Source organism: Branchiostoma lanceolatum, chromosome 11 (assembly GCF_035083965.1).
Source record: "Branchiostoma lanceolatum isolate klBraLanc5 chromosome 11, klBraLanc5.hap2, whole genome shotgun sequence".
NCBI classification, from domain to species: domain Eukaryota; kingdom Metazoa; phylum Chordata; class Leptocardii; order Amphioxiformes; family Branchiostomatidae; genus Branchiostoma; species Branchiostoma lanceolatum.
In genome coordinates, this window is record NC_089732.1 from 16,868,365 (window position 1) to 16,886,252 (window position 17,888).

The window sequence follows — 17,888 nt, forward strand, 5'->3', positions numbered from 1 at the left end:
TCCCTAAGGTTGTGGCTAATGTGCTCCGGTACAGAGGTGTTGCCAAAAACACCCAGCTGCCGTATTTTGCACGGCATGCAAACAACATCGAGATTAATGTACTATTCTTTATAAAATAGAATTACAATTCTTAACAATTGTTGCTAATAACGTGATAAAGTTATGTAATATATTAATTTTTACAATATATGATAAGTAACAGTTACAGGTCATTGCGTTTCTTCAGAAGATCAAAGCCTTACATGTGGATGCGCTCAATCGTTCGCAGATGTGATATTGTTGTCAGAAAATGGCCGGTAAAAGAAAAATGGGGTGAAAAAAAGCCCACAAAATCTCGTCTTCGCTGTGAAATTGGACCACGCTTCTACGGAACAAGCGATGTAAAGGTAAGATTTAATCAACTTCTATATTTCACTATGGTTTGTCTTTGAATTTGCTGACAAATAGTGTTTTTTTGTCTGCTCTCGAGCGTTGTCAGCTGTTTACGTACGATTCGAGCACAGGTGTCACTGGCACAAAACGGTGGTTTATGATTTTAATTCACTGCTTACAACAAATATTCTACAACAAGCTTTTCGTATGTCAAACCTGACGGTATAATTTGATATAGACAGTGACATACGCGTACGCAATGGTCAATGATATATTATTACGTTAACCTCATGGATGGGGGGGGGGCGGCCACGTCACGCACTGGAGATGATGTCATGTCCCAAGTGTGGACCATCATATGTTATTACATGAAGGAAAATTATACACAACATTTATGACATTTAAAGCACGATCATTGACACTTAATCATTAGCAGGTAAAAGTATCCAGTTATCTGTTGTGGACAAACATATGGGTTTAAAATCATGATTTAAAACAATATTTGTTTTGTATACTAACAATTTGGTTTTAGTATGAGGATCACAAATTACTTATTTAGAGGATAAGAACTCCCATGTGTATAAGAAATGGTCTCATACCTGTTATTTCCATAGACATATCTCACCAATAATCCTCTTGATGTACATTTCAACTCTGAAATTGTGACGAGGTCAATTTGATGATTATAACATAATAAAGTAATTAAGATCATTCTGTCATCAAAGCAGTCTATCTCCTAGCACTTAATGTAAGGAATATTTTCCCTCTACTACTTTTGATGAAAACAGTCTCCAATTTCATCTTAAGGCAAATGTTCCTGGTTCCAATGTAAGTAGTAAATCGTGCAAAATATAATTGCTTGTTTCCTCCTGCCATGCAGCCTGGTGCCACATAGATAGACCAGATATCTAAAACAGACAACCGAGGATCTCAGCAGACAACAAGGTCATCACCATGAGTGTGGCTCCGCTGGCAGTGGAGGTAAGGAACGGTCCATGTGGGAAGGTCACAGGAGGGGGGATTGATTAATTCATACCAGTAGATCTGAAGAGCTACAAATTGTATGGTTTTAATTTCGCAGTAAGGAGAAAATTGAGTGTGGTGGTTTTAAGTTTGCATTCGAGACAATAGATTAGTAGACAAGGGGGTTACCGGTAGGAGGACAAAACATTTTGCGGTGGTTTCAGTTCACGGTGAAGAGCTCACCGCAAAAACTGCAATCATAAAATCACCGCAAACATTAATTTTTCTGCATTGGCAGTATCCAGCGTGACCCCTAGCCTACTAGTAGTCACAAATGTTGTCTGTAACATGGCTGTGGACACTGCGCCATTGATAATTGGATCGTGTTGTACATAGACTAAACACATGTATGCTTAACTGTGAAAAGGGAAATGTTCTCAGTGATTTAATTTTGCTGCAGGAGAAAATGGAGTGTTCACTGTGGTTTTAAGTTCACAGTTAAAACAAAGGGGTAGGGGAGCAGAAGACAAAAATTTCAACATTTCCGCCGTGGTTTTGCAACAATTCTGCATTAACGGGGAAACGTCCACTCCGACTGGGAAATGTGGTCTTGACGGTGAAAGTGCATTAGGTTCACAATATAATTCAGGTTCACAATTCCTTAACATTTGATTAAAGAATTATCATGTAAGCTTTACCATCAACTAGACAGTGACCGAAATTCTGTCGTTTGCCGTTTTCAGGTTATTTGCGTGTTCTGCCTGGCGGCGTATCTTCTGCACAAGTACGGGAACATCCGCCGTCAGCACGTGCTGGTGACGCTGGCCTCGCTGGTAGCCTGGTACTTCTCTATGATCATCATCTTTATCCTGCCACTGGATGTCTCCACAGTAAGTATAATTTACATTGATGAAGGTTAGAGGTTAGAAGTATTATTAGCAATCACTCTAACCATTCAACTTACTTAACTGTATTGAGGAACACTGGTCATAACATTTATGCATGAGGTATGACTATGCCAAGAAAAAAACAGAGAATGCATGAGGAACGCAACACTCCCACCCTATGTTTAAAAAAAATAATGTCATACACTATACCTTTGGTACTTTTGTATATGTTTGACTTCAAATTGGTAACACTAACAGTTTTTCTCAAAGGTCTTTCCAGATTTCAAGTGAATGATGTCAAATGATAAAATACCAAACATATGAGAAGGAAATAGTTCATAGCAGTAAAGAATAATACTTTTTAATAGTTATTATCATTAGTGAGGCCATTGACAAGTCTACTACTAGTAGTAGTACTAGTACTAACAGTAGCAGAACAATTTTTGTACATTAAATTGTATATTTGTGTTTAAATTCCTGCTGTGTAGACAAGCCTGTGTCACACAATTGTCTTACTGACCGGAACTTATTGGGGCCCTCTACTATAGTAGTGATCCAAGGAGGTCTTTATACATGTAACCTCCTTGAGTGATAGAGAGCTACTTGAGAAACTTGATTTAGATATTTTATGATTAGGCTAATGTGTAAGACATGCTGCTCTGAACTGCTACGAATACCAGCTTTATAGTAACAAACAGTGTGTTCTGCTTTTCTTCCAGACATTTTACAAGATCTGTCTGGGGAGCATACAGCCCCCTGTCACTCCTGCCGCTATCCTGTCCCCCCCTACAAACGCCACCCCCCACGCCAACCAGTCCTATACCGACGCCCCCTCAAGCGTCAACGCCACGGTAAACGATGATCAGTCATTGGTCAGGAGGGACGCGCTGTTTGACACGCCCACCTGCCAGGTCCCGTGGAGTTACGTACAGGAACACGTGCTGCCCAACATGTGGCATGTGGTGTACTGGACCTCACAGATACTCACATGGTGAGCTAAAGGTCCTGGGTTCGAGTCCTAGCACTAAGGTTTATTCTGCAATCATCATCTTACTTGGCTCATAAAAAAATACATCAACTTTTAGTTTTCATTTTACATTTGGGAAGGAGGTCAGTGACCTCCTACAGGGGTACTGTTTTTGTCTTTGTTGAATTTGTGTGTTTGCAGCTAAAACTCAAAATCCTTTCCATGGATTGATAAGTATTTATCAATTTGTTTAAATTTTTGGCATGTTGGTAGATATTGAGGTCCTGACAAAACATGGTAATTTTGCAAAGGGCACCATAGCAGTATTTTCAGGTTTGGGAGAATTATAGATTGTTTGACACCCCTATCTTAAAAATACTTTGGTACAGTCAGCTGTCCTTTGCCTAATGGTAGCCTGTGTTATAGAAGCTGGGACCAATACTCTCCAAGCAGAGGTTAGACTCTGGCTTGCCATATACTGCTGTGATCATGAACTGGTTTTGATTTACAAACAGACTTTTTGTTTAGATGCTAGTTTTATGAATACAAGTTGCAACGTTTCTGAAAAGTTGATTTCCTATGTATTCACAACATTCCAACAAATCTAATTTCATCCTTTGTACTTTTCCAGGTTGATCCTGCCCTTCATGCAGTCCTATGCCACCTCAGGAGACTTTACCATCCAGGGTAAGATCAAGACTGCCTTGATCGAGAACGCCATCTACTACGGGAGCTACCTGCTCATCTTCGGGGCTCTACTCATCTATGTAGCGGCCAGGCCTGATCTGCAGATTGATGGGTAGGTGCTGAACACTTAATCAGTGCAATTATATCATAATCTGGGTCCTTCAGATCCTTAGTGTTTAATGGTACATAGGGCAGCAAGTTGCTGTTTCAGTAGCAGGGTATATTTTCACAGGAAGGCGGTGTTAGCCCTTCTATATGTACTTTAACGTTCTTGAGGCACCTCCTCGAACACGGCCCCCATTTTACTTCCCTTCCAAAAGACGGTTGCAATGCTAACCAAGATGTCTGGACCCAGCTGGATTAAACCACTTAGCAACTAATTTGAACCAGGTGCTCAACTGTGAGGCTGCTACCAGTTGAGCTACAGGGACATCCCTGTATTGTACATTATAGGTCCATTCTCGACTTATAATGTTTAAAGAGAGCTCATTAAAACATAAGTCAGACTGATTTAGAAAAAACAACTTTTTGGAGGGAGTATGGGAGCCCCAATAGTAAACACCCAGGATACAAAAAAAGAATAATATGCAAGGCAACAGTCTGATCCTGCTTCGCTTCTCTGAGATCTGAGTACTAGTACTAGTGTTGCTAGGAGACAGAGTCATGTTGTTGCTAGGGAACCATTTGCCATTGTTGCTACATGTAAGATGCAGGCTGATAATCCTGCATTGTAGTTTTTAGCTAATGGGACAACTGTGCAATATATTGATAAAGGTGATCAAGTCATCACTGAATACTGTCATTGTTTAATTTTCGTGTTGGTTTCAAAATTAATGTTCATGGTTTTAACAGTGGCCTCTTCACTGCAAACTTAAAACCAAGCCAAAAATGCTTGTTTCAATGGCGAACTAAAAACCACCACAAACACTCCATTTTCTCCCTACTGTGAAATTAAATCTTTGTGAAGTTAGAGGCGTATACAATATGTAGTTTATCAATGGAGGTAATCAAATCATCACTGGATATGTTGTTGCTAGGATACATGAAGCTGTTGCTAGGATATGGTTTGGTACAAGAACCTTTGTCCTCCCCACCCAGGCCTCGCCTGAAGATGATTGGCATCACGGCCAGCAACACGTGGGGTCTGTTCCTGCTGGTGCTGTTGCTAGGATACGGGCTGGTGGAGGTGCCGCGGAAGTGTTGGACGTCGTCCAATCGGGAGCAGCTCCTGGCATACACACGCTTCCAGGTGGCCAAACTCAGCACGGACAAGTCCGATGCAGAGGAGAGTTTGGAAGATGTACTAGAGGTAAGCACTCATTATCGCCCAGGATTGAATGTTGTAGTTTGAATGTAATGTCCCTAGAGTAGAGGTAAAGTTTAGGCCTGATTTCTAGATAGCATCGACCTTGTCTTGTCTTATTTTGATTCCATATATATCTGTCTTCACCTCATTTAAGTTTCTTACTTTTGGTTAAAAGCCTACATGGTGAATCACAGTACTCTCCAAGCAGAGGATGGGTTCCGGCAGGTTTTTGACGTGTTTTTAGGCGTTTTTGTCGGGCTTTCTACTTTTTTTTTTTTTTTTGTCCAGCCAACAAACAAAAATGACAACGTAGAAAGCCCGACAAAAACGCCTAAAAACACGTCAAAAACCTGCTGGAACCCATCCTCTGCTTGGAGAGCAGAATGACAGATCTTTTTTAGTCACTAACAAAAGGCACTAGTGGATGCTACCTGAAACATCTGACCATTTCCTAAATCTATCCAGTTGCTTGAGTAACTGTTATCTTTTGTATCTTATTACCTGGATGTCTAACCTTCATTGACATGATTTCTATTTAGTTATAGCATTATAAATTATGGACTTGAAGGATATACAATCATTATATGAGATGTATTTGTTTATTGAAGAATAAGATCAAGACATTTAAACGTTTGTTCAAGTCTAAGAGCATTCAAAGTCTGTGACTGTGTACCGTAATTCCTGTCTTCACGTTTTATAGGAGGTATCAAAGGCCTCAGAAGCCATCCGATACAACCATCCCCATAGGAAGTACATGGACACTGTCCTGAGAAAGGTACGGGTTCTCTTTTTGGTTCTTCTTTAGTCCTGCAAGTAAATTTGTGCCAATTGCCATCATCTAACATTTATCACTTTAAAACTTTGAATTTGAAAGAAGATGTAAAAAAAAAAAAATCCAGTTTATTTCAACTTGTGCAGCAACTGTGTGTGTTTTTACAATTATCAGCGGAAATACCATCCTTTTTTCTGTGGTGTCTTTACTTCGACTAATTCACTTGTAGAATTATTATTATTTCCAAACTCATATGCCTTATCCAAATTCAAAGTGACCAGTCTAATTTTTAAAGAGCAAAGAAGGGACCCAAAATAAATATTGGAACAAGTTTTGTCCTTTTCACACCAATGCGTCAATTGGCAGAGTGGCTATGCTAGCTGCCCAGAGATCGAGAGGTCACGGGTTCAATTCCTGCCATTCTGGCTAGATGTTGTGTTATTGGAAAAGGCCTTTTACACCACTTTAATTAATTTACCCAGGTGTAAAAATGGCTACCTGACTTCGGTTGGGGAGGTAAAAGGCGATTAAGGAAGAGGGATGGGCTTCCAATAGGGTGCCCTAGTCACAGTGGATGACAACCCACTACCCCTACAGTCTAAAAAAAGGCTATGGCACTATCTTTACAATTTACCTTTTACCCTCAGGTTCCAGAGGACATGCAGGCTAGACTGAACCGCGGGATGGATGATTACGAGGACTACCCCGACGGGCGCTCCGCCAGCATCCCGTCCGAGAAGGACCTGGTGGCGCTGCACAGGAAGACGATCCGCGCGGTCACCGGTCAGCACCGCACGCAGATCCAGTGGGACATCCTGATGGAGCGGGCCTTCGGACTGGAGGACATCGGGGAGAGTGAGAAATGTGCAGATAGGTCAGGGTTTGTTCAAGTCTTGTGGAACCTAAATATTTCCTAAGACAGTCCAAGGGACGATTCTTTAAAGCCAGGTAACCCCTGTCGATGATAGGATAATCCATTGTGTTATCTAATTTTACAGGCTGTACTTTATTCTGGTTGGTTGCTAACGGTAAATTTGATTTGGAATCTGTCCCAAAGATTGGTTTCCAGAATACCTGTAATTGAAAACATCATGAACAAGATAAATATTATATAACCTAAACAAAAACTGCCATGACTTATAAACTAGAGCTGACAGAGGACAACCCAAAGTCATTCAAAAGGCTTAAACACATCAATTTGGAGGACATGGCAGTAGTCGCACAAAGGCTTTGGAGAAAATTCAGTCAACATGTCTACCTAATATATGCAACAATTTTGTAGGAGGATGTAAAATGTAAGGGAATGGGAAAGATACATTTTATTCATAGAAACAGTCTCCGAATGACGGAAAAAAGTCACCATAATGTTCACCCCCTTTTTCTTTGTTACAGACGATTTCGATCAACCTTCCCTCAACATTACACAGGGATCCTGAAGCACATCTGCACACCAACTGTGGGTAAGTCTAACGTTCCACTTAGACTTTGATCAAACTGGACATTCAGGTACATGGCTTTTGTGGCATTGTGAGAGAGCAACAGAGTGGGGGACAGTTTCGATATTCTGCCCCAGGCCTATACTGTACATACATGTACATGTAGCATCTGTCACGACCAGTGGAATAATAGCTCTTCGGTGAGCTAAACTGGTTCGAGATCACTTTGACTTTCAAGCATTTTACCACGGTGACACTAACTTTCCCTCCGTCCTTTCCCCAGAATGGTACTGGAAGTGCCTGGTGCGACCCTGGGTGTTGAAGGTCCTGACGGTCATCCTGGCCGTCTTCTCCTTCGTGGTCATCTGGTCAGAGGTCACCTTCTTCAACAAGAAGCCAGTCCTGTCCCTGTTTGCCATCTTCATCAACGTTGCAGCCAAAAACTACGACTACTTTTACATTGAGGTGGGTGTTTCCTGTTACATGATTGTACAGTGATTAGAGGACAACCATTGTTATATGATGAATACTCAGTCTCTATAAAATATTGACTTACTGCTTTGTGTGTGTCTGTCTGTGTTTCTGGATATCTGTAGTCAGCATAACATAAAAGCCTGTAGAATGTATTATAATGACATTTGGTATGTGGGTAGCTGTTGGGAATACAAAGGTCAAGTTTGATTTTTGGCCCCCTGGTGTATGATCTTTGTACTGCAGCAAAGTTTTCAAGTTTTGGATATTTTGTCCTGGACATGCTGTGGTCTTGAATTTTTTATAGCAGACATCTTTTGCTCAGTAGGGAAGAACTGGACTAGTTATGTGCTGACCATTTTAATCTCATACTATGGTTGAATATACATTGTACCAACCCTCAATGTGTGCTTCAATGTGATTTCAAAGATAATAAAGTGTGTGCTTGCTCTTATATTGATATATTGATTGCTCTTAATATTTTCCAGCTGGCTAGCTGCTTGACGATCACGTACCTGTGCGTATGTGTGTACTTCACGGTGTTCAGAATCCGCATCTTCAACTACTACTACATCGCACCGTACCACCAGACTGACTCCAACAGCCTACTGTTCAGTGGCATGTATGTATCAGAATCTTTTGACTGATGTCAGTCAGTCTTATGAAAAATGTTATATAGTGGAGGTATGCCCCTGTAGCTCAACTAGCCTCACAGTTGAGCTCCTGGTTCCAATTAGTTGCTAACTGGAAGACCCTGGTTCAAATCCTGGGAAGGGCATCTTAGTCGATCGGTGCTGCACCCGTCTTTCAGAAATTTGGAGACTCGACCATGTAAAAATATACCCTGCTACCCAAAAACCTTAGGAAACTTGCTGACCTATGTGCCACTAGGAACTAGAAGGTAATCAACAACAACAATCACTACTATGGCGGAGTTACTGTAATGTTGTTGACCAATTCTATAGCTCTTCATTAGAATTAGCCGTACAATCAAAAGAATGGCTGCATGTCAATCAATTTTTTTACATATTTTTTCAAGTGTATTTCTTTGTGATATTTGGAACCCTGACACAGACTTAGCCCCCATTTTGACTTCCTGTTACTCTGTCCACAGTTTACTGTGCCGTCTAACTCCCCCCCTGTGTCTGAACTTCCTTGGTATGATCCACCTGGACAAACATGTGACAGGGAATGAGGACCAAGAGATTGAGACAGCTTATACCTCGGTAAGGTTTGATATGAACTGTCAAATGGAAATATATTCTGCTGAAGATTATCTTGTAGTTATGACACTATTAATTTTCATACATCTTGTCTTCAGGAACTGAAATTTAACCTTCTTGCTGTGTAACTATATAACCGAAAGGAAATAGGTTTCAAACGGCTACTTCAGAGTGCCATAGGTTAATTGATCAATGTTTATAACCTTACATCGCAGTACACATATCCTGTTCATAATAGATCACTATGAATGCAATAAAATGTACTAGTCTTCTTTGATGTATACCAGAACAAGGGCTCAAAATAACGGGCCATAATATGCACTTTTGTAGGCCCCAAATCAGAGCTATATTGCTATCACGAAAAAACAATCTTCTTTTTTCTCCGCCACAAAATTGCTAACTCCATTGCATTTACAATAGCATTTAACCCCCCCCCCCCCCCCCCCAATAGATCATGGGCCACATGGATGTCATCTCCTTCTTGTCTGATGGGTTCTACATCTACTACCCTATCCTGGTCATCGTTGTTGCCTTGGGAACATTCTTCAGCGTCGGCAACCGTTGCCTGGGACTCCTCGGCTTCCAGCAGTTCATCGGCGATGATGATATGACCTCTGACCTCATTGAGGAGGGCAAGGAGATGATAAAACGAGGTAAGTCTTCCAAAGTTTAACTGAAAACCTGAAAGCATTTTTCAAGGAGAAAAAGCCACAGTGACTTTTTATTTTATTTCAAATCATTACTCCCATGAGAAATATAGGCATAGTTTTTGGCCTGTTTGTGTGTGTGTGTGTGTGTGTGTGTGTGTGTACATGTGTGTGTGTAGCTGATGAAATATCTCAAGAAACTCTGGATGGATTGTGATAATATTTGGTATGTGGGTAGATCTTCTGAAGGCAAAGGTCAAGATCAATTTTGAAACTCCTGGCGCCCGACCTAGGTACTGCAACAGGACTTCCGGTTTTCGTAGCTTTTGCCAGGGACTTGATTCATCTTGTTTTTTATGTACCAGTCCCTCTGATAGGTAGATACGTGAGGGTCAGAGACTATTAGCATATATACAACTTACAAGTCTAACTTTTAAGTTGTACTGTTTCTTAAGTATGTGTGTGTCACATTTAATAGAGGCGTGTCTGCATAGAGGTGCTCGTAAGCTTTATTTGATGATATATCTTACATCTCCGTGTCCTTTATGTGTCTTTTCAGAAAAGAGAAAACGACAGAGAGTTGAAGATGGCGAAGCCAGAAGAAAGGTAGGGATGGATACATGTAGATGAACCTAAGGGTTACCCTAAAGTAGTGCTAACTTCCCTGTGCTCTAATCATTTGGTAATATTACTACATTTGTAATATTATAGCAAGTGCAAGACATTAATATGTTTTCACCATGTTGTTGATATTTGAAATTGCCTTTTTAATGTTATTTGCTGTACAGTTAAACCAATGGGCCGATCACATACATGTAGCCCCACCCAACTTGGTCTAAACATAGATATGTAAAAGCAAAATATGAAAATGCAAATATTTGACTGCCATACAGCCATTGGTCGAGCTGATAATTGCCACGCTATCATTGGCTGAAGTGCTAATTGAGATGGACAGCCAGGATTGGTCCATTATCTTATGATAGGCAACTTGTGATCTGTATTTCCAGTCCTGGCGAGACCGTTACGGCACCACGAAGGATCGTGCGAGCTCGTTGCAGAACCGCGATGCCAGCGACAGTGACTCAGGTAGAGGGAGTATGAAGTCAGGTGCTCTATATGGGAAAGGTACTTGTCTCTCTGGAATGGTACAGTCAGGTCTTACACAGATGTTGTCTGTTGTATCAATCTCCCAGCATATTTTCCCACTATGCTACCATGTTTTCTGGTTTCCTTCTCAACTTTTGTTTCAAAGTTGTGTTTGACATTCAGTTACCTTTCCCATCTAGTTTACTTGTGCTTTTACTTTGTTTTCCGGTTCAAATTAAGTAAACATATTTTCTTTACCCCACTTCTTCCGTTTTGTACCGTTAAAAATGCCTATTTTTGAAAAATATTCTTTGAATTGTTTTGCAGTTATTCCAGACAGTCAATGAAGTATGTAACTATATTGCAGCTGAAAATGGCAGATATTGAATAATAGCTGTGTAATTGCAAATATATTGTGCTATTGCATAAACTTTGCATTAATTTTGTGTTTGCATGCCCCGCTCCCATTCTGTGTGCGTATTGATTTATGCTCCCCTCCTTCCACACCAACAAATACATTCTCCACACTGTTCACATGAATGTGCCCCCCTCCCACAGACTGCTGTGCATGTGGGGCACAGGCTACTGATCAATATCTGTATTCAAGATAATGTAAAAATAGGCAAATTCAGGGTGTCATAATCTTATCCGTGTAACATTCCAGGTTATATCAACTCACCCTGCATAGTAGTCCACTATGTCGATTGTCCTAAAAGTCCAATTTCAACAATTTCTGTATGGCGGAATATTGCGATGCTGCTGTATTGTTTTCTAAAGACGTCATCAAGTTAGGGACTAACCACTTCAAATAAGGTGTCCACGCAGGCCTTAAAAGATGGACCAAAATCTTTTTTTACTGACAATTATCAATATCTCATAAATCTAAGATTTCTCTTATAACATAAAAAGAAAAGGTTTTAGTCCTAGATAGGCAGGAACACCGTATGGCAGAAAAGTGGACCCTGGCACATGCCTATATTCGTACCCTTTGCCAGTTCTCATGTATACATGTGGCCTCCTCCACCATACTGTACAGTCGTTAATGAATGTGCCCTCTTGAATGTGCCTTCATCCCTTCCACCAATCCAACTCCCTCCCTTCCTTCCTCCAGAATCCAGTCTGCTGCACAGAATCGCTTCCCAGCTAGGTAGAGTTTCTTTCTGTCCGACATTTGTTCTTCTTTAACATCTCACATTTTTCCACGCGTGCTGTTGTGTCTGCCAGTTGCAGTGCTTTGATCACTCACTTTGTGTATTCAAGCCTTTCAGAGTTAAATGGTGATGTGAAAACTTTCCCCTATAACCAATAAGAATTTCCAGTATCTGTGTAGGGAATGCTCCTGTTGCCTTGTTCTGTTCCATTGTGATGTTCTCCTTCTGAATAACATTGTTTTATAACAGTTATCCTCTTTTTGCTGACTCTGTAGACTTGTTTAACAACTTTCCCTGTACATGTACATGCTGTGTTTCTGTAATATCGTTCATGTCTTGCATCTTCCACATCCTATTACCATGCTCATGGTACAGTGTAATGCCTCTTTCTGTTTGTTTTCACATTACTGAAAATGCAGAAATGTTTGCGGTGGTTTTATGTTCGCGGTTTTCGCAGTGAACACTTCAGCGCAAACTTAAAAGCACCACAAAACGTTTTGCCCATCTGCCTGACTAGCGCTACAATTGTTTCAAACTCAAACTTAAAACAACTGCGAACACTCCATCTTCTCCCTACCAAGAAATGAAAACCACTCAAACTTAGATGCATTTACAGTATTTAGAAACAAGGGCATAGGATCTTATGGTGCTCCCATGATACAATCTTATAAGTTACTGGAATAGATAAAATGTAGGCAAAAAAAGTGTGTTTGTAAAATGTCATCTTGCCCACCTACATATACACTCATGGCTTCTTCTTCACTGTTCTTATAATACCAAGCATGTAGAGTTTTACAGGCAGGTGGATTGCTTTTAAGGTGAGACAACATACATGTAACACAGGTGTGTGTCAGCTTGGCTGTTTGCAGATGTATTCATACGACACATACATTTGTCTCTTCAGCCAAGTACAGCCGTGTGAAGGACAAGGATGACAGTGCACAGGTGGAGCTACTAAAGGCAAGTATACACCTGTCTTTCTTCTGAACTTAAAACAAAATATCGGAAACTTGATTTTGGTTGATTGTTTCTCCGTAAAGACTTTATTTGATGTATTGTATCATATATCATTTTAAGCTCATCTATTTCCTTTTACAATGATATCCCATGATTTTGTGGTGGGTTGCCCCAAGAAAGTGCCAAAATTTCCCTGCCGATGTCAGACATTTTGTTTGCAGGGTAATTTCTGAATTTTTATTCTTTGACTCACTCGCACAGACAGCTCAGGTATTGGGCTTTATATGAATGTATGATTTTTTTTTGGTTTCAATATGGAATCATTATAAACGGTAAATGAGCTTTCCAATGAATCAGATATCAAATGTGTTTGATTACAAAAGTGTTCACGGAGATATGATAGATGAATATCAAGTTTTTTGTGCCAAGTTTAATTTCAGTGTTGTATATCGGTGGACTCATTCCGTAAGTCTCAAACATAATTCAGTTAGTAAGGAACTGTCTTAAGTTTGTAATCATACTAGAATTGTACCTTTTATTATTCAAATATAAAACGGTTCCACAGGAATTAATTTAGCTCTCCTGAATATATAGGTTACAATTTTGTCTAACCAACTGGTTGGTTAATTCTCCCAGGACTCGGAGCCTCTTGACTACGATGACAGCCTTGCTGAGAACGAGGAGTTTGATCGAGCCAAGTACACACGCTCCCAAGCAGGTCTGTGTGAACAGGTTTTTTCAGGGAACAAATACAGGCCTCATGGCAGCCCTGAGGCCGAATTAACAAGCCAGTTTATCGTATATAATTGATTAAGACATCAAGATTTTAAAACATATCATTGTTACATGTCAAAATTACAGCATACTGTGTGCTTCTAATGTTTGCTTGTTTGCGTGGTAAGACTTTGACTACCCAACTGAAAAAGACATGTATATATAGACGATAAAACAACTAGTAACTGTTGGTTTAGCATGATTAAGATAAGTGATTTGTTATAACAAATGTATCAGATATAATCATTCTTTGCGTTTCTTTTTGTTGTGATTTCCAGGGAGGTCAAGTCGGCAGACCACAGGGTCCCGCTGGACGGGAGGGAGAGGTTACGGGTCGCAGGCTCCGCCCAAAGGCCTGTTTGACGATGTCTGAATCTGGGGGAGAGGCTATGAGACACAGGTTGCCCCAAAAGGCCTGTTTGACGATGTCTAAGGAGGCCTAGGGAGGCTATGGGTTGCATCCTTCACGGATAGGCCTGTTTGAAGATGTCTAAATCAAGGGAGAGGCTTTAGGTCCCAGGCTCCCAAAAGAGTCTAGACTTCAAGTTAGTACAAATGGCTCTGAATACTGTAGCAGTAAGGCAGGAGCACTCCACCAGTACTCCTGGACCAGTAGTCTTGCTGGTGGATACGAAGTGCCAAGAGCGTTGATGGCTTTGTATGTCCTGTAGTGATGGTTGCATATTTTCTTTCTCTTGAGTCAAACTAGAAGCTTGATGCATTAGGCATGGTCGTAGTTAGACATGTTTGCCTGCCTACATGCCCAGGGATGTTTAGCAACAGGATTTCTTGTGAGAATTGTACATAAATATGCAAGAAAAAGTAAAGCCCCCGCGGGACGTTGGGAAGCTCGCTGCAATTTGACAGAGCTCTCAACAGATTTCATCACTAAAAAGCGAATCTTTTGTTGTCTTTTTAGTCATACTTGCATGTTTTGCATTGTAAAGTCAGGAGTAACACAAAGCCAGTTTAGGACGCAGCAAGGTCCAGTGAGATAGGGGCTTAGATTTGTTAGTGATACAATCGCACCTACCGGTACCAGTAGATCATTCCAACTCACCTCAACCACAGTTTTAGGGAACAGGGTTAAGAACTAGGAGTGGTAGCTGCCTTTCTCAGTTTCTGCAAATTGAGATTCACTGTAGAAATGACGTACTATAAAGCAACATATCATAGTATCCAGATAAAGTCCAGTTTTTTACAGCTCTGTACATAAAAATGCAGCAAAAGGGAGCAGTTCTATATGATGTACTACATGTAGACATAAATGTGTCGAAAATAGAACATTTACATGGAGACTTAGGCTGTTAAGCCATTCAGGATCATTATAGGACTATCAATATCAATTATGAGAAACTGATCTACATATTCTAATGACTAGATCATAACTAAAGCAGATGTACACAGAGGAACAGATAATTTGGTACATGTATACTGATGCTTGTGTAGGCCTGGAGCCTTCAGCCTGGGTAATGTTTTACTCAAAGTGTTGTTCCTTGACTCTATAACTAATAAGTTAACTCTGCTCTTGTACATACATATTCCACCCTGCATATTGTTCGTTTTTTTGTTATTTTACAGGCGTGCATTTGCAAAAGGTTTTATTTACAATGCAGAGATGTCGACTACTCAAGTTAAACCAACTTACAATGGTACATAGCAGTAAGAAATATGCTGTGTATACATTTGTGACCACTTTGCAATATGTGGAGGAAGCAGTTTTGCCTTATAATTCTTATTCTAAAAATCCTGAGGAGACACTACCTCATGGTTATATGATATTAGATGTACAATAGAATTCCTTCTTCATTGGATTCAGTGCTACTTGTTGTCCTGCCAATGTATCTGAGGGTAATTCTATCTGTTACGCATGTCTATGGTGAATTGTATATTGTAGCTTTAATCACCCTGACTACAATAGAAAAGCTTTCTGTCAATTACTTGTATACAAATATCCTGCTGGTTAATGAAATATTTGCTTTGCGGGAGGGGAATTGCTGGAGCAGGTGCTGAACTATTCATAAATGCCCCACACAGTATGATGTATGTCAGTCAAGGTAACAGATGGTGTTTTCTATAATTAGAAAAAAAGTGTGCTACAGTGCTACCCTGTTAACTCAATTATACGCAACACCAGACAACAACTTTATAATTACACACAAAAGGAACATTTGATTTTGACAATACTTGAATCTTGTTTTAGTATAGACCAGTGACTGGTGGCTTGAAGTTAGGAATTTTCTTAAGTTGATTTTGTTGTCATGTTTTCCATTCTGCAAAATCAGCTCCATATATGGGCAAAAATATCCCACTGTTATACTTGATAGAATACAATGAAATAAAAATTACAAATGATGTAAATATCTTAGATAATGATGTAAGCAATGAATTGTTTTGCTTGCTCAAAGGTTGCAAAAAAAATGCCCTTAATATATTCTTAGGTCATGGTGAATTTTGCACAGTATATGTACTGTGTTTGTGACAAATTATTGATATGTAATCAAATGTTCCATAATTAGCTTAGAATACTGTCCAGTAAATGCTTGTTTCTGTATGCTTGATATTCCTAGGGTTGTGTATGTCATTCTGGCTATATGGTATTTGGAAAATAAGACCATGTTTCCTTCTTGCTTGTAAAAAGATTGTTCTCTGTCTCTCTTCTTCTATCAGTCATTGGTATTCAGCAGTGAGGTATATATCTGCAAAAGTAAACAAATACGACTTTGTCCGTGAATAGTTTCATCAGGTTAGTAAGTCACTGGATGACAAGGCCCTTAGTATACAACAGAGTGTTACAAGCCGACGTTTCGCTGATTGTCCGTCAGTTTTACACACATACATCTTGGTACGTTGATGACGGTTAGACATACAGGTAATAAGAAACGCCAAAATAGTTGCTGACGCAACTGGATAAGACTTTGAAACAGACGTTTCAGACAGCATCCGCTGTCTTTCGTCAGTGACTAAGGAAAGAAATGTAGAACCAGGTTTTATACTAAAACTCTGAATAGATATGTTAATGAGGTTAAGACAATTTAGGACGTCTCGACAAAGTCTCAATAGAATAACTTGTATAGTATAGTCGTTGCTCACGCTTCTAGCATTGTTTGCATGCGTATTTTTGCGGTGTTCCGGATGGAAATTCGGTAATAAAAAGCAGCGTTTTCTAATATTCATTGGTGTAATTCTAATACACTTGCTACCTCTTATAAATGGCGAATTATTTCGCAAAATTGCCCCCAGAATGTTTGTACCCTTTACCATTGTGCCATTTTGTTTATTAATGCTACTATTTTGCATTCACATTACTCAAAAGAAGAATTAGAACATGTGTTTTGTTTGTTTTTTTAAATCACGATCGAAGAGACATAGAAAGAGAGGCAAACCGGGTTGTCCTTCAGCTCCTGCAGGGCCTTTTGTAGTTTTACCCTCGGTCCGATCTCAGGGATGAGCTCAGCGAGCACAGCGTCGTTCAGACACATGGCCGCGTCTCCATCTATCTTGTGTCCTGAAGATCAGTCATCAGAGAAAAAAAAGTATTAACAAAATTTTGCAAAGCAAAACATCTTTCCTAATGACAATCTTGCCGTCGAATCCGAACTGATATGGTTAAAGCAGTTGTAGCATCGCACCAAGTCCATTTTGCCTATTTAAGTTTGAAAAGGAAATACGGAGTAGAACTTTACTTACGCCTAAATGCTGCGGTGTACTGGCCACAACCCTTGGCCCTCAGCAAGTCCACCACGTCGTCCACAGTTACAAGGTCTGCGATACTGAAAATGGCCTGTAATACAGTAAATCAAGACCTCGTGGACATTACTTGTATGATACACAAAGAGCTGGTTCCATGAAAAAATAAGACACTCCCGAAAGATTACTGTCGTACTGAGGAAGTAACAGCCATTTAATAGATACAAACAGTACAATTGCAAGAAGGGAGTTGGGAAAAATCATAAAATGTTACCGTTTCATAATGTCTTTCTTCATACAATGTTGTACGCGCAGGATTCTCAGCTGATTCCATGCCGGAGGGAGTATCTGTTGTGACCATGTTGAGGTCCATCTGGTCACCAATGGGGTCATGTCGCTCTGTAGCGTTTCTCCTCCTTTAAGATATAATTGCTTGTAGCATTACTTGAAACATTCATTAAGCAGTACGAGGCCATAATATATGAACGTTTTCAATATT

The 17,888-nt window shown here is 40.1% G+C and overlaps 2 protein-coding genes across 5 annotated transcripts; one reads left to right on the forward strand and one right to left on the reverse strand.

The window, feature by feature from the left end:
- Positions 1-252: 252 nt before the first annotated feature.
- Positions 253-16,502, forward strand: LOC136444574 (G-protein coupled receptor-associated protein LMBRD2-like). 4 transcript variants are annotated; one of them, XM_066442185.1, is made up of 19 exons: positions 253-386; positions 1,253-1,353; positions 2,079-2,225; positions 2,942-3,213; positions 3,821-3,988; positions 4,975-5,185; positions 5,883-5,957; positions 6,602-6,828; positions 7,347-7,414; positions 7,674-7,855; positions 8,350-8,483; positions 8,976-9,087; positions 9,536-9,737; positions 10,291-10,337; positions 10,739-10,856; positions 11,929-11,964; positions 12,873-12,928; positions 13,562-13,643; positions 13,978-16,502. In XM_066442185.1, the coding sequence occupies exons 2-19, from the start codon at positions 1,327-1,329 to the stop codon at positions 14,070-14,072; spliced, it is 2,259 nt and encodes a 752-aa protein (XP_066298282.1). In that variant the 5' UTR covers positions 253-386; positions 1,253-1,326; the 3' UTR covers positions 14,073-16,502. The 4 variants fall into 4 exon arrangements, with proteins under 4 accessions (XP_066298282.1, XP_066298284.1, XP_066298283.1 ...); XM_066442187.1 differs by having other exon boundaries at positions 10,739-10,817; XM_066442186.1 differs by lacking the exon at positions 11,929-11,964.
- Positions 16,338-17,855, reverse strand: LOC136444576 (uncharacterized). The gene is made up of 4 exons (XM_066442189.1): positions 17,664-17,855; positions 17,390-17,483; positions 17,086-17,207; positions 16,338-16,398 (listed from the first exon to the last, which is right to left on the reverse strand). Exons 1-4 carry the CDS (start codon positions 17,760-17,762, stop codon positions 16,366-16,368), a joined length of 348 nt encoding a protein of 115 aa, XP_066298286.1. The 5' UTR covers positions 17,763-17,855; the 3' UTR covers positions 16,338-16,365.
- Between the last annotated feature and the right edge of the window lie 33 nt (positions 17,856-17,888).